Source organism: Ammospiza nelsoni, chromosome 3 (assembly GCF_027579445.1).
Source record: "Ammospiza nelsoni isolate bAmmNel1 chromosome 3, bAmmNel1.pri, whole genome shotgun sequence".
Taxonomy (NCBI): domain Eukaryota; kingdom Metazoa; phylum Chordata; class Aves; order Passeriformes; family Passerellidae; genus Ammospiza; species Ammospiza nelsoni.
In genome coordinates this window covers 73,868,177-73,891,076 of record NC_080635.1, presented here as the reverse complement: position 1 = coordinate 73,891,076, position 22,900 = coordinate 73,868,177, and the positions used below count along the sequence as shown (strand labels likewise).

At 35.9% G+C, this 22,900-nt stretch overlaps 1 protein-coding gene across 1 annotated transcript in view; it reads right to left on the bottom strand.

The window, feature by feature from the left end:
- The window catches only part of APOB (apolipoprotein B), a 35,586-nt gene extending 20,541 nt beyond the window's left edge, over positions 1-15,045 (bottom strand). The window contains 17 exon segments of the mRNA XM_059468992.1: positions 880-1,047; positions 1,805-1,996; positions 2,290-2,466; positions 3,001-3,238; positions 3,574-3,785; positions 5,246-5,392; positions 5,584-5,701; positions 5,870-6,097; positions 6,893-7,112; positions 7,828-7,913; positions 8,101-8,225; positions 9,196-9,351; positions 9,537-9,690; positions 10,700-10,845; positions 10,955-11,070; positions 13,553-13,591; positions 14,899-15,045. Coding sequence (XP_059324975.1) covers positions 880-1,047; positions 1,805-1,996; positions 2,290-2,466; positions 3,001-3,238; positions 3,574-3,785; positions 5,246-5,392; positions 5,584-5,701; positions 5,870-6,097; positions 6,893-7,112; positions 7,828-7,913; positions 8,101-8,225; positions 9,196-9,351; positions 9,537-9,690; positions 10,700-10,845; positions 10,955-11,070; positions 13,553-13,591; positions 14,899-14,956 — 2,580 coding nt within the window. The 5' untranslated portion in view covers positions 14,957-15,045.
- Positions 15,046-22,900: the final 7,855 nt, after the last annotated feature.

Here is a 22,900-nt window from a genome sequence, read left to right as displayed (position 1 = left end):
AAAAAAATAGCAGTTTTCAAAGACAATGAGCAAACAAACAAAATGACAAAAAAGAAATGGATCCAAGATTTGAATTTCTCCAAACACACACTGGCTTATTGTCAACCTTTTGCTTTGGCCATTAAGAAAGAAAGGACAGAATGCAAAATTCTGGAAAAGATTCCAAAGATAACTGAAGGGCAACAAGTACTAAATTTGAGAATTTATTTCTTATTTTGATTTAAATTTGTATATGGTAGGAAATGAAAAGTTTAGATTAACTGACACTAATAAGAAATTCTTAGAAAATATCGACTAAGTTAGAGTAAGGTAGTTATTAGAACTGTAAAAAGGAATAGAAAAAATTATTTTCTTTTAATTTTAAGTAGATAATTAATTTTGTGTCACATGCTTTTTTCTTGCTACAATTTTAAGATGTTCCCTCTCAGGTGAAAAATATTTTAGTTGACTCAATTTTCAATATTTCTTTTAACTGCTAATCAAATTTTTTCTATTTGAATTGGCCCCAACAAAATGTTTTGTTTACTTTTAGGCTTGAATAGCAAATTCACATAGTGTAGCTTTTCTACTGTTGTATTTTGAGTGCAAGGGGAGAGAAATAAACAGATCAAAAAGTGTTATTTTTGAAAGAGTGATTGAAATACTTTTAATTCATACATTTTATTATGTCTCATTTGTAATTTATTATATGTATTACTTAATCTAATTTAAATTTCATCCACAAATTACCAAAGACCTCCAATGAGTTAGGGTTTTTTTTTTTTTAATATTGAGAACATTTTGCAATCTTTAAAATGCTTCTAGTGTTACAGTTTAACCCATAAATTAAAATGCAGATTACTAAGAGGAGAAAAAATATAGACAACTATTGAAACTTACGCTTTTTTGATGAAGCTTTGCAGCTACTCTTGCCCCAGGTGTTGCTATTCCAGACAAGGCAAACTTCAGCTGCAAACCTGCTCCAGTTGGAAGCTCAAACTCATTGTCCATGAATATATAGTGGACAAATAGATCCCTGTCAACACCTTTTGAGATGGCTTGAGCAATCTGGGAATCAAACAAGGAAATGAACACTAACAAATCCACAGTTTGGAATATGCACATTTTGTACTTTTCAAACTGATCAGGGAATGATTGCAACTCTATAATCCAAAAGTTAATTTCATATGGAGTAAGAATCTAATTTCCACAGATTCACTGCTTCAAAAAGTATACTAAACACTGTCAGCAAAAGCTGAAATTTAAATTAATAGCAGATTTTTTACCAGCCTTGACACACACAGGTTGTCTACCTTAACATACACATACAAAGGTGAATTGGTTTAGACACCATGTAATATTCTGGTTTCCCCAAAGATAATGGCAAAGCATTATTTTACTTCAATGAAAGAAGGATATTACCAAATATTCCCAAAATTTACTACATATTTTCTTTTTAACTTGACAAGGATGACATTTTTAATATTAAAACATATTTACATAATTTAAAATTTAGTCATGTAGCTTAATAGCCAGTACCAAAGTTTTGGGAATTGTTCCAGTAGATTTCTCAATAATACAATATGACCTGAACTTTCCCTTTTTTCTTCCCCTCCAATCCTCCAGGAGGACACTACTTGGTTACTGGGGAGTCTTCATAGATTTCTCAGTCCTTCAACATAAGCCTGGGTATTTTATTTTAAATAATTATATTTTCACACTGATATCAAATATTTTTGCATAAAGTTAAATACAATCTAAATCTTAAAAATATCTGGTTTAAAAAAAAAGGTTGATAATGTACATTGCTGCATCAGAAACATACCATTTCAGGAACAGTCTGAAGAGTTTTAACACTCTTTAAAATCAAGCTTCCCAGCAGTTTAAAATCATTGAGTTTCATGTACCCAAGTTCTTCTCCCAGGATCCTTAGATATGCTCTTCCTTCTGGAGCTTGTTTGCTGCCCAATTCTTTAATCAGTTTTTCAAGGTTAAGTATTATTCCTTTCGCAATATCCTGAAAATTCAGTCAGAAAGCAATAAAACAGACTTATATGAAGTATGTAATGTCACATATCTAGAACAGGTACTTCATGAAGGTCAGCTATTCTGCACATGCACTTATAGATTTCTCCCCACACAAAGATCCCTCCAACTACAATTAAGAAAACATGCTGTTAAATAACATTAAGGATTTCTGTTTATCTCACAATAGAGTAGAAGGAACATACAGAGTAAAGCGCTAAGTGCTGTAATTACTGTGTAAAGATAGGAATGTTGTGCTGCACAGAGAATGTTTTCAAGCTGTACCTGATCTTGCTTGCCATCCTGCAAGTAACCAAAATAGTCAAAAAGTGCCTTGGAAACCTTCTCTGGCACTTTGCCATCAACCCAGTACAAGGCCTTGGTTGCAGTGTCTGGGAAAAATCCATTCTCTCCAAACAATGCTTCCACTGTTGGTTCAAATCCCTTTCCATCCAAGCCAAGCTGAAATGAACAGAAAGGACAATGCATAACTGAGACTGTTGCCTCCTTTTCTTTGGAACTTTACGACAAATAGACTTTCTGGGGAGCAAAAAATGCATTTAAAGTGTATCCTAGAAGCCCATGACTCTTAACAGAAGATATAGAACACTATGTCTTATAATTCATTTTATCTCTATGGTGAGGTTCAACAAAAAAATATCTGCATAGGTTGTATCTCACTTAAAATCTACTATGAGTATTTCAGTGTGCCAGTGATGATTCATTAGCACTAAGTCAATGTGTTATGGATGGGTTCATTTACCCTGAACCCTTTAATAACTTCCACAGGGTCGTCCATCCAGTCAGTGGCAAGTGACATCAAATAATGAATGGCTTGCTCTAAAGCCCAGTGAGACCAAATCAAAGTCTCCTTGAAGTCACAGTGATTTCTCCCAAGGCTTGTAAAAAAAAATACATTATTCACAGAAATTGTTATAAGAAAACAGAGAAAGAAAGCAGCTGAATACTAGCAAATGTTTTTGGTAATTGTTGTACCTCAAAGACATCACTTGGGTTGAAACCGTAGGCATGCAGGGTGGTTTTCAGCATGGTCTCTTTAGGAATATAGCTGTTTGGATCAAATAACACGTTTCCTTCTACTTTGGCAGAGATGGGGTCAATTCCAGGTACAGAAACTCTTTTTGAAATCTGATAATTTTGTGAGAATTTTCTGAAATCTTTGGCTGTTGGGAGCTGATTTCCTTTCAGAGCTTCTTCAACTTGGCTTTTTAGACTAGGGAAGAGGATAGCAATTAAAATATGATTAGTATATATTCCATACACTCATTTAGTCTTAGTTAATGTTTTTTTAATGCCTTTGCAGACATTCATACAACTGTGCTAATTGCTAATGGGTAGGTCTCTGCACATATTTAACAGTAAACATAAGACTCAAGGAAAAGACTATAATCTGGCGCTGTCCTGACAAAGCCAGTTTACTCAGCTGATGTGCTTGTCCAAATAAACAGAAAAACCAGTCCAAAACTATACTGCTAGATAACTACTACTGCAGCTATGGCAAAACTTTTTTCTTCCAATGAGACCAATATAGACCTAAATTTCACTTACTCTTCAATGCCCAGTTCTTCAGAGTCCAGGATGTTGGCAATGTGTGAGGCAACAAAGCTTTTCACCTGCTCACTCTTCTCCTTTGTGAGGACTCTCAAAATCTTTGCGAGATCACTTGGAGAGGGATTTTTCATCACTAGGAGATAGGCTGCTAGACGTTTGTCTGTGGGTGCATCCGGTTCTTGGAATGCTTTGAGAAGGGCTGAACGGTCCTGCACAAACAGAGAGAGGTTTGCATTGATGAACTGGCTCATGGATGATATTGCCAAACCCTTTTGGGAATATATAGGGTGAAATAATCACAGAATATTCTTGACTGGAAGGGACCCATAAGGATCACCAGTCCAAGTCTTCAGTGACTGCATAGCTATTTTTGTACCTTATTTCTACAGCCTATCACAACAGTTTCTTTGAAGTTATTTTGTTAAACTTTCTTTTGCTAGAAAACATCATAGAAATTATGGCTTTACTGAAAGTGATTGTCATAGAATCAGACGATCTCAAAATCATTTGTATTGGAAGGGACCTTTAAAAACCATCTAGTTCCAGTTCCTCTGCCATGAGCAGGGACACCTTTCACTGGACCAGGCTGCTCAAACCCCTCTCTAACCTGGCCTTGGACACTTCCAGAGATGGGGCATCCACAGCTTCTCTGAGCCACAGTCTCACCACCCCCACAGTAAAGAATTTATTTCTAATGTCTAATCTAAAACTACTCTCTTTTAATTTGAACACATTCTCCCTTGTCCTGTCACTAAATGGTCCTGTAAATAGTTTCTCTTATCCTTAATTTTCTTATATTTTTAATTTACTTTTCCCCTCTTTTTTCTTCTTATCTTTTCTGTTTGCTTTTTTTTTTTCTTTTATTTTTTATCTTGTACATACAGGTTACACTTTTACTTGAGAATTCTGATTTTTGATAATTGGGAATCATCTGTGCAGACAAATGAACAAAATTTGGAAAAAAATAATTCAGTTTAGAAAAAGAAGATCAAAATCTACTGCTGCAGGAAAAATAAAAAACATAATTTAAAACTAAGTAATAATTAAAAAAATTAAATGTATTAAACTGAATCTGAGGATATGAGTTTCAGGTGTTCACAGTTTCCCAGACTTTTTAAGCCTTATCTGGAAATGAGAGCATATCTTTTAGGGAAGAAATTTTGCAATATTGAAACTATCTCACGATACTGAGCAGAAATGCTCTGTTTAATGATACCTATTTTGTAAGGGATGCTGTAATGTCGCTGCATTGTAAATACACATCTACCCAGTACTGTTAACAATGACAAAAAAATGCAAGTATAAAATAGGGACATGACTTTTTTCTTAGTTGAATACATTTAACTCTGGGGTAATTACTTAGTTAACACCACTTTTAAATAAGCAGAAGACACTTAAGACACTAAAAGGAACAGATTTGATCTTCCCATTTAAACTGAGAAGAATAACTAGACAAAGAAACTGCATCTCAAAAGAGCAACACCCACTACACCAGGAGGTTTCCCAGCTATGTGTATGGAAACTTACTAAAGGGGTTCTGAAAACTGGAGCCAGCCAAAAGGGAGATAGCAGAATTTAAAAAATGGGAATAGCTTTGCATATTCAATAACTCCTGTGAACAGTCAAGGTGAACTGAGAAGAGTTTATCCTGGTTCTTGCACCAATTTACCTCTTCAGTAATTGTCATTTTCCTGAATGCCTGGATGGCTGCTTTCTGAACTGAAAGTGATGCAGCTTCATTTCTGATACATGTCTTCAGAGAAGATTTCACACTGGGTTTAACTTTCTCCATTACTGCACCCATGTTTCCAATAGCCTGGTAGTGATGAAAACAGAGAAAGATAATAAAAACTTCCTCCCCACCAAGACAAGTAATGTGATAGTAAATATAACATAATATCATAAATATAATAGAATATCATATAATATCACATAATATCATATCATATCATACAATATTAGTATTATAATAATAGCCTGCAGAAGGAAAGAAGGAAATAAAAATACCCGAAGTGTGAGGTATGTAAGTTCATCTTCCCCAGAACAATCAGTGCCAAGCAGTGAAACCATGAAGTCTGCAACATCTGCTATTTCTTCTGTCACAATCTTCTTCTCATTGTAGAACCTAAAGAAATAGATAAACACGTCAGAAACAGAAGAGGAAATTGGGAAATGTCTACATTTTATTCCTAAAGAGTAAATACATGAAAATAAAAATAAAACAAAAGTGAACACTCTTTGGGTTTACTCAAAGCACTGTAATTTTGTACAATTGCATGCTATCCTTACTTACTTAGTAACAGAATGACTCAAGCCATAGAATGAAGCTCTACTTGGCTGATACTGGGCCATATTAAGAATTTCCCGTATTCTTTGTGGAGTTGGAGAAGGCAACAGTCCCAGGGTGTATGTGATCAGGTCTGCCACAAGTGGATTCACATTTCCAGTTCTCAGGATTTGAAGGATTGCACTGTAGCACTCTGGAGTCCCACACTGGGTCAGGGCCTGGACAGTGATGGAGCTGAAAGGAGAAGAGATTTCTTTTATAAATTAATTCCCTGTTTGCAGTTATTGCTGCATGTTGACTGTTTGAAACAAACATATGGCAGCTTTATTAAGGTGTTTTAATAGAAATGATGTAAGCTTATGTGTGTCAGGAAGCAAATTACATCAATTCTTACCAAAAAAGAAGTTTCTTAGTTTTACAAGTTATACTAATAAACCAATTAAATTAGAAAAAGTAAGCATTAATGATATGATCATTACATGGACATATCTTTTTTTTTTTCCTTCGCAACAGACTTTTACACAACTTTAAGTATTATCATCTAATATATTGACCCAGACTGAGGCTCTAGTTCCTTTTCAGATGGAGGACATAAAGGATATGTAAACTGGCTCAAGTCCAGCTTGGACAAAAGAGTAAAGGTGTGGAGTGGACGGCAGGGTCAGACCAAACAGTAGCACTCTTCCATGTCTGCTGAAGTCTGTCTCCACTCAAAACTGTGTTCTTTGCTATAAGTTACACTTGGGGCCTTGGAATTACAGCCATTGTCTTTGAGCAAAGCTGCATGAAAGATATTTGGCTATAAAAACACATCCAAAGGATTGTGTCAGGCATACACAGTTGGCTTGAGGCTCCCTTCCTTATTTCCCTCTATGTATAGTTTTTATAACACTTATCTTTCTGAAAGACACTCATTACATCCAATACATCTCTAATTTAAAACCATTTACAGCAAATCGTCAACCATAGCATGGTTTTGCCATGGCATTGATGTATGGTGTTTTTGCACTGTGAACTGCTCAAACACACCTTGAGGTTTCCATCATCTTTGGTACAAGAAGGCCGAGACTGCTGTTATGCAAACTCCTCAGCCCAGAAACAAATCTGTAAAAGAGTCTTGCTCTCTGCTGGTTCTCCTGGGAAGCTGCAAGTTTCTGCATTTCCTGCAGGGTTTTCAGAACAGCATCGCCCTGCCTGGACAGTTTGGCATCTGTACTTTCCAGTGCAAGTCCCTTCTCTTCCAGTGCATCTAGAAATTGGAAAAAAAAATGCATTCTTTATGTCTTTGTCGGGGAGCTATGTTAATTTTTATCTTCTGTCATACATTCAGTATAAATACAAAGTCTGTACATTATTTAATAACTGTTGAACAGTTTACAAAAATAATGATGTGGAATTTAATATAATTGTCCCAAAACTTGAATATTTGTATACATTCTTTTGTATTTTAATGAAGATTATTCCTTAACACCTCTCAGATTAGCATATTTTTCTTTTTAAAATTTTAATAAATATATGTTGTAAGAAGTATTTTATGACTGGGATTAACAGGTCAGAAAAGTATGTTTCAGAACAAAATATGTAGTAATAATGGATTGCTTACATTTGGCACTGAAGCGAAAAGATGCTTAAGAAATCATGGGTAGCTGAAAAGGGTTCATTTAACTAATTTCCAATAAGATTAAAATTAATTTTCAAGCAAATTATATATTTTTAAATTTTAAAGAATAATTTTAAAATTAAAATGAAAACACAAAGATTATTTAAAATTAGAGGTGTTTTTAAACTTCTCTGGTTTTCTCATTTTATACTCAAACTTTTCCCTACTAAGTTGGTAATATTTCATTTTAAATGATGGGTTTATTTGGTCCCCACATCCTTAATTAATTCACTATAAAAAAAATCACAAAAAATTTTCCCTGTATTTGTCTCTGTATTTATGATATTGAGAACTGCAGCTATACCTCCATCAAAATTTTTGTTAGTGATCTTTGGGGTATCTTCAAGCTTCAGAGTCTGGTTGACCTCTGTCATGACAACATAGCGACTTCTAGGAAAGAAAGACAAATTTAGTGCTTTAGTTAAGTGCAAGTGCTTTTATAAGGTCTTGACAGGCCTCCTGCATTCTTCAAAACAAAATGTCCATTTAGGGATGAAATCAGGGCAGAATGTGATACATCACCATTTAAAATGGATATTTATAAATATAGGCTAATGATAAATAGTGAACAACCTACTTGTTTGAGGAAGGCAGAAGCAGGTGTTTTTCACTGCAGACAACATCTCTTATGTGCCTTTTCTTTGCATCAATATTGTAATGACAGAACTGAGTGCTCTTCAGAAGGGCAGATAACGGGGTGTTCTGTAAAATAAATAGTTTGACAGTCAGCTTACTGAGTAGAATGGGAAGCAGTCATAGTTTTAAAGGTTGACACAGTTTTACTTTTAGATTAATAGTTATATATTGGAAATGGAGGCGTATAACTGGAATCATTCTTACACAAAGACAAAATTGTGCCAGTAATAATCTTTGGATTTAAGTCTCTTCTCAGGCAAAAATCCCACTGAAATGTTCCCTCAGGCCTTATTGAGGTGCTTGGGTTAGTAGTTACTGCATGATTGATCCCCTGCTGCCTACAATAAAGGCTCCTTTATAAAACCAATTTGTAATTTTTAGAGTAGTTCATTCCCCTTGTAACAATTGCGATGTTCAGTCTCGCAACACAAACTTTAAAGATTTCTACAAAAAGCTGTAGAAGTGGTAAAAGTTCTAAAATGTGTTTTCCACATTATATAAAACCTTTTTTTTTTTTTAGTTAAAACATCCAAAAGCACAGATGCCTTCATATCAGAAAGAAATCTGACCATATTCATGCAAGCAAGTGCATGGGATCATTGTGGATTAACAGACAGACCAAACATTTTGTCAAACCTCTTACTTCAGGGCAGCTAGAGACCTATCCTCCTGGACCTTACACATACTTTTAGAATTTTAGAGGTCTACTTGTTTTAAATAAAATTGGAATTTTGAAAATTTTGACCCAATTTGGCTATGCTCTGATAGATTATTGGATTATTGAATAATCAATGGGAGTAACTCCATATATGAAAAGCTCTCCTTTAAAATAGAGAAGAACATTGAAGAACTCTTGCTCTGCATCCGTTTTTTTCTATTAACAGCCAACAATACTGCAGTCTGATCTAATGGAAGAGTGCAATAAAACTACGTTTTCAAAAAATAAATATAAAAGTAGTCATGGTAGTGGTTATTGATCATTTTAAGTGCTGGTGTGAAAAATGTTACATTAAATAATTTTTAATGGCATACTTACTAGTCCTTTTACAATGGCAATGGGGCTGACATGATCTCTGATGGGACTGAAGCTGTCACAGCCTTTCAGGTACCTTGTGATTGAAATATCTTCTGCAACATTCCCTTTTCTGGATTTGAATTCAACTTCACTGTCACACTTTCCATACACAGTATCCTGGAAAGAAGAAAGAAGTGAATGCCTTTGCTCGTGCTGTCAGACATTTCCTGATCTACCTGAAAGGCACCCTTTCTGATCTGAATGTCCAGGCCTTTTGAAAATGGTGTTCAGGAATAGCTCTGTCTGGGTGAAATTTTTTCCATTGGTTAACGCAATAACGTGAATGCTTTCAAAAGACCTACCATTGGAATTGTTTTCATGTTTTCCACCGTTTCTGTTGGCACAAGGAGAGCTGAGATGATACCTCTCTTGAGATTCAGTATATTCAGAGGCTCATCCTTCTCTGGATACAGCTTGACTTTGGTTCCATCCTGAATGCTGAATTTTAGCTCATTCCTGCCCCCCAGAAAAACAACATTAGTATGAAATCATATTAAAGCCACTCAGTGAAGAACATGTTATCAATAACCTACTGGGCTAGAGATAAAGCATCATGTTTATCTTGGTCTATCATTATTTACTATTCACTGCTGTTACTAACAGAAAGTACTACTATTAAAGCAACAAAATTCCAACCAAGGACATTTCGATTTCGCCAGATTACGTCATCTAAGGGCAAGCAAATATCAAGAGCAATGGCTGAAAGTTGGAGTTGCATAAATGCAGAGAGGAGATAAATTTTTAGACTGGGATAATTATTAACTACTGCAATAAACTGGGAAATGATGCAAAGGATTCACTACTAGTCTGAGTCATTAAAGAAAACTTTAACTGTTTTCTGTAAAACATATTTTAACACTGTCTCTAGTTGGTTTGAGATCTATAAGTAATGAGAAAAAAAATTACTGAGGTGCTGAAAAAAGCATGAAGGTGCATGACTAAAATATGCACAGACAAGCATTAGAGACTAGCTGAGTGGAGGTAGTAGAAGAAATTACTTATAAAAGCAAATAGGTAGGGAAAAGATTAGCTACACAGACTGGGATTGGAAATCTGGACTTCAGTCTCAAATGCCTTTCTATTGCACAGTTTTTTAGCAAAGGAAAACTATCTTAAACCAGCTGAGTGCAGCCATTTGAGAATGTGCTTACAAGAAGTAATAATAATTACACTTGCAATAATCTTTTGAGCCACTACCCAACAACTTCCTGATGTAGATGACAGAAATTAGGAAACCATTCCAGGTTAAAATGTTGTATGTAAAATTCCCTTCCCTACTGGCAATTGAGGACTATGTAAACTCTTCAGTGTATCATGCATAGTTCTGCTGTGGAACCAGCTTACAAATCTATCATGTGATCATGAAATGTGTCCCATGCCTAGAAAAACATAATCAGGGTGGACCGTTTACACTGCAGCTGGTTCCATGTTAAGGTCCCAAGTTTTGATAATTGACATTGCTTACTTTGACATGGCACTTGCAAAGTCCTCAGAGTTCTTGGACTTTTTCAGAATAGCCCTTTCCTTGGTGTCAACACCAAAAGTCTCCCTCAGGGAGCAATGCATTGTCCTCAGGACGAAGCGGCATAGCTGAGGTACCTCAAGCTCAACCTGAAAACACAAATATTATACATTATTCTTTTTAGCATTTTCACATTTCCAGGATCATGCTGTTAAGTACACAGTCCCCACCTGTGTGTATTTACTCCTCTTTGCCTACCTTGCAAGTGATCTTTGAACCACTTCGAGAATCTGCTGTTCCTGTGATCCCACTTGATGTCTCTGCTTCATATGAGTAAACATATTTTCTCAGGGGTTTAAATCTGGTTGCATCCTCTGCAATTGGGAAAATATGAGTGGTTTTATGACCTGGGTAGGATATGCATATGGAATCCTTACAGTGCATGCTTAGTGTTGTGTAACTAAAATAAATGCCAGAAAAAGGAAGCCTGAACACCCATGCTCCAACTATTTCCTTATACAGAATATCTTTCAGACAGAGAAGTGATGCCTTCATGTCAATTGGATACTTTCTGAAGCATAGGACAAAACTTCTGGGTGCAGCATAAATTTTGGGGTCCACTGCTCAGATAGGATCTGACAGTGTGACCCCACCTGTCCTTCAAATCATGCCCAAAAAGCAAATGAGAAAGACAGGAGAAAACTTGAAGTCTGAAACTGTTTAAAAACTACCCTATGGCTTCTAAATTGAGCCAATAAAATTGTAATTTTCAAATTGGTAATAAAAAGATTCCTTTCAGCTCAGATTTTTCCATCATAATGCAAATACAAGGGGCTGCTTTACTAGCCACATGACTGAGACTGAAAGCAAAAACCGTAGAAATAGACAACACACCAAAACTACCATTCCTCAATACAATTTCACCTGAATTTATGGACAATCTTTCTGCTTCAGACTCTCTGAAATATGATTTACTCTAATTCACTTATTAGATCAGAAAATTGTACTAGGGTAGATTATTTTTAATGGGCATAAGCTTTAGTTAATTGGAGAACATCCAGAACAAGGGAAGAGCACTAAATTATGACCTATTAAGAACTATTGCAGGAGGGAGTATTTCCAGAGGTGTTTCTCTTTCTATCAAAAACCTAATAGGCTTCCTAAAAAGAATGAATTCCACCTTAATTTAACCTCTCCCTGTTGCCCTCAAACCCAACCCTCTGTAATTTTAAACCCTGCAAGCACGAATGAAAGTGCTAATAGAAATATAAAGAAATAAAATAATCTCTATGTCAAATACAGAAATACAAGACATTACTTTGGTGTTTGAAATGAGTAACATAACCCGAACAATATCCTCAATAACAAATCACTCCCACTAAAACTGCAGCCATTGTTTCAAACTAAAGATGATGATCAGGCACTTGAAGTGTCTGTGTTGGAGCAGTGTAGATCAATCTGAAGCAAAAATTACTGTTCCCTTGGTTCAGACTGAGCAACTCACTGGAACTGATTCTGTTGCGATCCTGAATGAAAGGTAATTTCCTAAATTGCTCCTCTGTGGTTATTTGTGACTGCCTGATTATATGCAGTCCTGATTTACTTCTATAGAAAAAACAAAGATAGGTAATGCTGGTGTAAGCCCAAATACCCACCATCAAATCTGTATGACTTTGCCTGCCTGTGCTAGCAGAAATGTAGCCTAATCTTCTTTTATCAAATCTTTGTCACATCAGAAGCCAATGGCAATGTTAACATTGCCCTTTATGTCACACCATTTCATACACAGGGAGGACAACAAATTAGTACTATAATTAAATTATCTATTTAACCCTAGAATTAGCTGCTATTAAAGGATTCATCACTAATCCTGTCACTTCTGGCTATCTTAGTCTCCAACTGTACTCAGAAAAATTTGCAATGCCAGTATCTATATTGCTAGAGTGAAAATTATTGCTTCATATCCTGCTTTTAAACAGAAACCAATGAAAAAGGCATAGTGAAATTATAAGCTTAGACGTACACATAACAAATAAGTAATTGTATCAAAAAATAAACAAGAAATTGGCAATGAAGTCCAGCAGTCTTTGAGATGGTTCAGCCATCTGAAGTAAACCAAATTGCCTGGAGGTGGTGCTAAAGCACCCAACAAAGGGAGAAAAAAACCCCTGAAGACTAAGAACGAACTAACTCATTCAGTACTTTGACCCTGTGGTGGAACATTATGTATCTAACCGAGCAGTCAGCACCAGTCAGAGTTCTTGACAAAGATAGTGCATAAAGTCAGCATTTCCTGACTCTTGGCTTGTTTAAAGAAATTGCTGTCCTTGCCGACAGAGTTGATGATTTATTCCACAGGTATTTAGTTAGAAATCTATGTGCAATTATGTGGGCTTAGCAGCAGCTGTGAAGGGTAAATAAAATGTGAGATTCAGTCCACACGGAGGTGTAGTGTACTTAACCTCACTGTTAAAGCTTCACTTTTGGTGACCAGGGACTTCAAGACTAAGGAATTTGCATCTGACAATTAAGAAATTAATAAAAAAATCCCAACCAAACAACAAACCAACAAACCCACAAACCCAACAGAAAATAGTTTCTTAATGAGAGCTTTAGGAAGGTTCAGAAACTTAACCTAAGCTTGTCCAGTCTTAGGAAAGTTTTAAAATTATTTGAACCAAGTCTAATGGATAATTGAATACTTAAAATACATATCAAGAAGGGCTTAAGAATATTACCATCACCTTCATTTAAGTTATTTCAGAAGAAAAGATTGGGAAAACTCAGGCTTTGAAAGATGTTTTCAGTTAAAATAATGACTTTAGATAAAAAAAGGAAATGCAAAAAGTCACTCACTTAAACATCCTGGATTTGCACTTTCAGGTGATTCTTCTTCTGTAAACAACCCAAACAAACAACATTAAAAACTGGAAAAGCTGTTTACAAAAAATTTGTAAATCCAGACAGATAAAATGTACCATATAACACATTTTACTTTTAAATTTTGGTCTATTTGACCACACAAAAATACTGCAAAATGGATGAATGGCTATACTCTGGTTTTTGTATGTTTAAAATAGGACAACTTTGAAGGTTAATACAAAAATTCTCTGCCAAGAAATCTTTTCTGGATATTGAGAGTTTATTCTTTGGAGGAAAAGAATGCTGGTTGGAAGCTTATTCAAGTTAAGAATTATTTGCTCCAATCAGTCTTAGATATGTTCCATATGACTCTATTTAAAAAAATTAAATTAAATTAAATTAAACATAGTCTACTAAATTTTTGGCATTTATTGGATGCTATGTCATTCTTTGGGATATCACACATGAAGGCCAGCACTTTTCACAATGTCCTCTGCACACTTTCCACATTTTCATTCTGGAAATTCTAAGTAGACCACTCTATAGAAATAGACTGTAACATTAGTCACGGTAACAACAGCATCAGAAATACTACTATTGCTATGAAAATAAAATTAATAATATCATTAACAGCAATTAGTGTAATAATACATTTGTGTAACATCAGTCAGGAACAGAACATTAGTTCAAGAAAGATGTCCATATGATGAATTAGACCTTTGTATAAAACCAGACCTGCATAATTACCTCTAGACTCACTTTTCTCCTTAAGCTCCTTGAAGCCTTAGGTAACACTACAGAGCTGTATTCTAAAAAGCCACTTCTTGGGAAGCGAGGATAGCTCCCAATCCATAGCATCACATTGATCTCAGTTGTCTTTTCTGATCTTAGGAAAAAACCTCTAGTGGCCTACTTCTTTTTCTGATGACTGTATCCCTTCAATACAAAATTGCATTTAAATTGCCTGCCAAATACAATTTGCTGTACTGCTCTTTCTCTTCACATTTGCTGCAAAATAGGTTAGCAACAGCTGGGCCAAGTCTGCATGGTATCTCCAAGCTATGGTAGCTCCATGAGGGTTTAAAAAGACAATGCTACAGAAAAACAGTGAATGCCTCACAAGTTGCAAAATACATTAAATCAAAAGCCATCAGGCAACATGAATGACTTTCCTCCTATGACTGCCCATTCCCATGAACGGAAGAAATTATATCTTTGCCACACTGAACCTTTCTAATTCTAAAAGCCTTGGTACTTTTGATTTTTTTTTTCCATATTGTTGTTTTATTGGGCTCATAAATAAAGCAGTAGAGAGCACTGACATAAAAGAGAATACTTACGTGTGAGAACACCACTGCTGAGCAGCAGGGAGAGCAGCAAGAGCTGCACAGGGCCCATGGTGAGCCCTGGTCCCTCTTGCTGCTCTTTCTTTATCTCCTTTTTCTTCCCTCCTCAAGTCTTCCCTGCTGCCTCAGGGACAGTGAGCCTTCTGACTTGGACCTTCATTTATATAGTCTGTAGCAAGCAGCTGAGTCAAACAGTTTAGAAAGCTCAGAGCAAATTGCCAAAGGTCCAAAGGTGAGAGTCCCAGATCCTCACTGCGCTCCACACCATGCCCTGCTTTGGTTGCTGATAGTCACAGAAACATTCAGGTTGGAAAAAACCTCTAAGATATTGAGCTAACCTCCAGTAAACTCGGGATTCTCCAGTTAGTCAGGACTGTTCATAAATGATTGACAATGGCTCAGTGAGCACTCCTGCTAGCTCCTCATCCTTGCTCCTCTGAGAATCCAAAACTATGATTTTGTGAACTCTGATTTCGTGATGAATCCCAACACTCCTAAAATACAGCGTTAGCCAAGTGCCTCCTCTTCATTGACTGCATCTTCTGAAGAGTTTAGAGACCTCCACTATGGCTGTCCAGTAATTCAAGTCATTCCACCATGTTCCCACGATGGCCACTACATCACAGAATCCCTGCTGCACGGTGGCTTCCAGCTCCTCCTGTTCGATACCCACGCTGTGTGCATTGGTGTAGGTGCACTAGAGTTGTGCTTCTGGTCCTGCCACCTTTTGAGGGGTGACGTTCTAATACCTATGTGATGATTCTTAGGTGCATCCCCTGTTTGTAACACATCAACAGCTCCTGTGTCTTTGCTGCCACGGAAGCGGGTCCCCATGCCCTACGTCTGCTGCAGTGGCAGATCAGGGACTGTGGTAGGACACGATCCCTCAAGCACTGGCATGCTGCCCCCAGGCTTATCTGAAGGCACAAGACTGAGCTGGAGATAAGTCACTTCCAGTTCACCAGTCTTTCCCTTAAGCAGAGTTTTAAGAGCCAAATCCCCCAGCTAGAGACTCTAACAATGTATTCAAAATAAATGCACCACATCTACACAAGTGACTACAATGCATAAATTGGAGATGGAAGAAATTATCATTGCATCGTGCTTTAGTACAGATGTTGATAAGCTTGAGAATGTAAGTACTTGACAAAATCAGAATATTGTGCAACTACTGGTGGGAGATTGAAAGTTTTTTTTTCCCTTTGGAACAGAACTTGTCATATGCCTTTTAAAAAATATTTTACTTTGATTTACAATATTCAGGTAAAACAGGTTGTGCCTATTTTGAAAGTAAGCTCTGCATAATTCTTTTGTTTCCTTATTTTTAGGTTCATTATTTTGCTAATAACAGCAAAAATATCAAAACTAGATGATACATTTTATCTTAATGAAGAAGATAAACCTATGAAGAGAATAAACTTGATTAAATGCAAACAAATCCCCCTTTTTAAAGTTTATGTGTATTGGCAAAAAAGACAAGGTTTATGTCATGAGAAATTCTAGTAGTTTGAATTCTTTCTCTATTCATATTTATCAAAGGTAACTGCAGTAAAAAAATTGACTATGGAAATATTTAAGAACATTTTGTTCAGTAAATTTAATTTTTCATATATCTGATCAAATGGAAATGTTTTGACATTCACATATTTAAATATTTTTCCTTAGCTTGTTGAATCAAAAATCAAATTTTGGCTTAGCTAAGCAGTAATTTCTATAACCCTGCAAAGTTACTATTTTACCATACATCATGGCAGTTATCTTTAAAGTCTCATGTTTCTTCATACCCTTTCTCTTGGACTTAAGGATTACATTTCCCAGGGTGCACTGAGATCATGTAACTCCTAACATCAGCTCAGCCAAATGGTAACCATTGATGTATGATGGCCTGTATTTTCCAGTAAGGGAGGCATCTTTCTTGTAATCAGGATTTTGTCTGATGACATTAACAAAAGTATGCCATTTCATAGACATTTCCTGCAAAAATTCCTTTTGTGGATTCATTGGTGTTGGAGACACCAGAAAGCAGTCATTTCTTTGATTTTACCATTCTGGTTTCTGTCCTTGGCTTATACTAACACAGATACAGATTTCAATAAAAATCAATACAGATTTTTATTTTTTTACTTCCAAAAAGTAATGTGTTTTGTTTACTTTTGTGTCCACAGCTGCCCCAATATGTGCTGTGATGTGTAAAAATGACTTTTTCTTATAGTAAGATTGTACCAAAGATTGCATTCTGTTCATAGCATTTGATTAATTTTTGCACGCAAACATAACGGCTTTGACTCTTTCCTAAAATCTATTTACTTGTTCACTGTAGCACTGCAAATAAACAGAGCTGTGGAGTGCCCACCATTCAGAGTTAGATATTTCTCTATTTTGCCTGCGTCTCCTTACTGCCTTCAAGTGGTTATTCACCCTGAAGTTGAACCTGACTGTATTAATATCATGTTGCATGGCTATAAAAAGGTTACAAAAGTTATGACTCAGCCCATAAGCATGCAGGTCATGCATACACCAATCCGCTGTGACAGTTCTATACTGCTGTATTACCTAGTGTCCTGGTTTTGGCTGGGATAGAATTAATTTTCTTCTTTAGTAGCTGGTGCATTGCTGTAGTTTGGATTTAGCATGAGCATAATGTTAACAACTCAATGAAGTTTTGCTTGTTGCCAAGCAGTGTTTACCCAAATTCAAGATCTTTTCAGTTTCCTGTGCTCTGCCAGTGAGGAGGTTCACAGGAGCCTGTGAGGGAGCGTGGCCAGGACAGCTGTCCCAAACTGGCCAAAGGGATATTCCATACCAAGAAACCAAGGAACCTCATGCCTGGTGCATGTACTGGGGCGAGTTGCAATTATGGAATTGTTAAATGTATAGAATTGAACAAAAAAACCATTTAACATTCAAACTTTAACCAAGCCAATTAAACTGATTTGGGTTTGAATTTTGTTTCTGAACCATGTTGTGCATTAACACTTTATTTTTTGAAAACTCTAAGTTGTAGTTCTTCTGACATTCAGAATCTAGATTAGTTTCTTAAAACATCAATTTATTTTATGAAACTCTTGTCTTCAGACTTCACCTTTTCCCACAACTACATGGAGAAATCCACATCAAATCACTCACCTGAATTCACTCCATCCTACACTTCTGTCTTCTAGAGAGGAGCTACTTTAGTCGTGCCTGTTTTGGCAATGTAACAATATTTTCTTAATGCTGATATAATTAGAGAAATTCCATTAACCTTTAATTATATATTGCATAGTGTATATATATTTATATTTATATTTATATTTATATTTATATTTATATTTATATTTATATTTATATTTATATTTATATTTATATTTATATTTATATTTATATTTATATTTATATATAAAATTGTACCTATTATGTATGTGCATATCTTATATATGGCATGATATATTATAGATGTAGTCTTTTTGTCTGCTTGGTGATACTGAGAGTTTCTTTGTCTCTCTGGAGACTGCTCAGATGTTTTCACAGTACTTTTAGGAGAGGCTTTTGCATAGTCTTAGGATAAGAATTCTTTAATTAGCTCATTGAAAGACTTTATTAAGTTTTGTATCTCATTTTCATTCAATGACTTTTGCAAGAAAACAAAACAGACAGTTTATAGGAGCAGTTATGGTTAATACTAAGTTACTTATATTCACAGAATCAGAATCACAGAATCACAGAATTTTCAAGACTGGAAGAGACCTATAAGATCATCTAGTCCAGCCGATGTTCTAACTGTTCAGCTAGATCATGGCAGCAAGTGCCACATCCAGTCTTTTTTTAAATTCTTCAAGGGATGATGCCTCTACCACCTCACTGGGTAAATGATTCCAGTTTCTGACCACTCTTTCTGTGAAGTATTTCCTTCTTACTTCTAACTTACATCTAGCTTGACGCAACTTGAGACTGTGTCCTCTTGTTCTATCCGTTGTTGCCCGGAGAAAGAGGCCGACCCCCAGCTCACTACAGCCACCCTTCAGAAAGTTATTCCTTATATTCCTTCCTACTTCTATTCCAAATAATCATTTTTGTCTTTCCTTCTGTTCCTCTCTCTTCTTTCTTTTTTCTCTCCTTCCTTCTTGTCTGTCCATTTTCTTCCTTCTTCCTTCTTTTCTCTTCTAAGAAATATACCCACTATGTGGCGTTCAAATTTATTTTTATCTCATTCAGGTGAAGGCCCAGCACTTCTGTTATTTGGGAAACATTGGTCTTAGCCTTATAGTGCATTTCCCAGTTCACAGTTTCATCTGTTCAGGTCTTGGCATGTCCCTCATCAGAGAAAAATGGTTGTATTTTCTGGTGAAACACCTCTGGTGCTAACTATAACCCAGTGGCAATTGGGGGAAACTGTGTGTCCCAAAGGAGGTGTTGGAGGTGCACAAACATACCCTCTGTTTGTCTAAGAAACGCTGCCAGAAGCCTGCTGAGGCATCAAGAGTTGAAAAATATTTGGCATAAGCCATCTCCTCCAGAATGTCTCTCCTTGTAGGTAGTGGAAAATGTTTCCTTTTTACATATTTATTTAGTTCTTTTGAGTATATTCTTGGGCAAAGGGTCTGACTTCTTTTAACACTAACAAGAAAATGTACTGAATCCTTTGAACCTTTTATTCCTACTCTCCTTTCAAAGTATTAAACCTCCTCAGTTCCTTCATTTTGTTTTGTCATTAGGCAAAGGAATTTGCTTTTCAAAACTGTGGTAGGTTGGATCTCTAAATTCAGTTTTTAATTTTCCCAAGACATCCTTACAAAGATGTAGCAAACATCTTTAGTCTCTCTCTTCAACAAGGTGACATTATGAAGTGCTTGATGTATTTCTAAACCAGTATTTTTTCCCTGTTTCTTTCTTATTTGTCCATACTTTCTATTCAAATGCTTGCTTTTTAGCTCACCACTGGAAGACTGATTGTGTATTGTCTCTTTTAGTATTAATAATACTGTTTCTGGTACAGATGTTCAGTTCATCTGCAAAATAGGTAAGGCTAAGAAATAACCCATTTACTCTCAGAATGACAATCTGGGGATTTCCTGTAGTAAAATTACATGCTGCTGTTCTAGTAACTTCCATTGAACCAGTGGCACTTTGTCATCCTTTCTGTTCAGGTTGCAACATGTTTCAGTAGTGCCTGCCCTGCCAAAACATTGTTTTCATGACATAAGTGGTTCAGTGAGCCATGGTTTTTGAGAGCTCCAACTTGAAACTCTGTGCACCTTTTTGCTTCATCTCTCCCATGGTTTCAGCTCTCCATCATTTTCATACTGCTGGAGCTCATGCTGTGCCCACAGGCTTTCATGTACACAGGATGCCATCCCTGCCTGCAAATTCCAGCTGCTTTCCCCAAATTAATTCACACCACCACTGTGCTTTCTATGATGCTTTTCCTCATCTCTCCATCTGGCCACTTCTCAGAGTCTCAATTTTTTTTCCAGACTTACAAGCTGAATTCATCAAAAAAGAAATGGTTTATTTAAGTTTTGGGTGTTTTTAAAAATTATTATTGATATTTCTTTTCAAATATTTATCTGTCACATGTCAATTTTCTACAGAATATCATGGTCCTCAAAGAATCACACTATAGCAAAATAGCCTTCTGCACTTCAATTAAATGGAAGCTTTATCCAGAGAATTATCATTCATGGTAATTGTGCCTTGCTGTTTTTCTTTTTGCTGGCTTCTACTGCTCACAAATACACTGAGGAGTAATGTTTAAATATTTTCCAGTTGTTTTGGGAGCTCATTTTTTCCATCACTCTGAGCAGTTCATTTTTCTTTCTCCTTTTGAGTGCTGTTCAGTAATGATTCAAAGCCAAAGACTCTGACAGGTCACTTTCATTCTCTCTGAGCTGATCCATCAATTTGATCCATCAGTTTCAGCTGATTGATATTGTGCAACACAGCTTTCTACACAACATTATATGTAATTTTACTAGACCATTCCTGAGTCTTTTTAGGACATTATTCTCCTTGGAGAGGGCAAAAAAAAAAATCCACCTTCATATTAGTGATAGGGAATAAAACCACAAGCAGACTATAACTTGCCTTACAGAGCATAGGAAGCCCTCAGAATCAGCTGTCCCTAATGTTAGATAATTGATACTGCAGAAGATGCCCCCTGTGACATACCAGGAGCTCGAAGCCACAAGGAAGTCTCTGTGGACTGAACTCACATATGACAGCTAAGGAAATAGGTGTGACACCCAGTGTCTCATCTGAGGAGGAGAAAGAGGTCTCTGTACATAATTTTTTCCTTTACTAAGGTGCAGATGAAATACAAGGAAGAAAAAAAAATGAGTCAGTGCTTTTGCATGATACCAGAAATGAAAACAAAACACGTGAAGCCACAAGGGTGACGACAGCAGATATGGCTGTCAGGTGGGGACTGAACTTTAATCTCTATATTCACCAGGTTATAATTCTCATTCCTGGACGATGAACTGCGCCTGTTGGGCCGGAGGCTCTGAGAAGTTAGAAAGAAGGGGGACATGTTCTGCATCTGATTGGTGCTGACATCAAAGGTTTTTCACTTTCTGGTCACCTTTGAAAATGTAGCCTTAATAAACAGTGGGTTCAGCTCCCTTTCCTGGGTAAAAATGCTTTCAAAATTAGAAACATTATTGTAGTGGTTGTGATTTTACATTCTAGGACAGGCCAAGAGTCACAGAGATTTGAAAAAATCCCTGCCTTTTATCTCTAAACATGGCTTGCATCATTGAAATATCTTCAGCTTACCCATACACCTGAGTATTTTACTGGTTAAACAGCACAAACTACTGATGGTATCCAAAATCCTTCATTTTTAGAAGGCATCTGAAAAGAAAGAATTTTTTACCCTCTGAGTTCCTTTCTAAACTCAATACACCACCCTAGATGAACATAAAATTAACATAAATTAATACAATATTTTAAATAGATTTTAATATATTTTAATACTAAGGTAATTTTATTGAATTAAATAATTGTATTCTTACTTGTATGGGACAATATATGGACAATATTGTGGTGCATAAAAATACTACGTATTTCCCTATCACAGGAACAAGACATCTAAAATATGCTGTAAAATCTAAACTTTTGCAATGTATTTCAATGTATTTTTGTAAGTAAAACATTTGCTGTACTTCATGAATTTTTATTCATTTTATTTAATTTATTTTACTTTATTTTATTTTATTTTCCTTGATTATGTGTTTCTATGATTCTATTATTATCAGTTTGGACTTCAAAAAAATTATCAGTCTTCTAACTAGGATAAGACTTTTTTTGTTGTTATTGTATTTCTCAAGAAGGAAATGTGTCTCCTAAAAGTCATATTAATAACAGTTATATGTTTGCAAAGGAAGTTCAGTTTTGATGAATTATAACCTTGATGGAATATAAATCAGCATGAGAGAGGTGTATTTATTCAGTATAATAAATTGTCTCTATTATTTCACACCACAAATAGGAGTTCTACTGTAAATATCTTACATGTGGAACGGTTATTTCCTTACTTGTCTACAGATACAAACTTCTATACATTGATTAATACAGACTTCTGATAAATCAAGGGGGTTCCAAATCTAAAGATTTGGTTAAAAATTATTTCCAATATCACTACATTTTTCTCAGTAAAATCTGTTTTTTTTAACTCCACCACAGAGTCAGAAAGAATGGTGCTGGAAATAAGCATGCTACCCTTTGCTGGCCCTGCCTACCCATTGGATGATGTCCCAGGGCTAGACTGACATCGTAACAGGGCTCTGTACAGAGCTTCTGCTTTGGGGTCTGCAGCTTTAAAAATCAGCCCATGACATCTGTGGAAAACATGCCTCTCAGGATAATAGTGAGTTGAAGACAGTTGCCACTTAAGATAAAACTTCTTTATTCAAAGATTTCAGTGAAGATGGAGCATTTTGTCTCATGTTAGTGCATGACTGTCCAATTGTCTCTGCTATTAGCAGTGTAGTGATTCATTATGCTGTTCACTCAAATG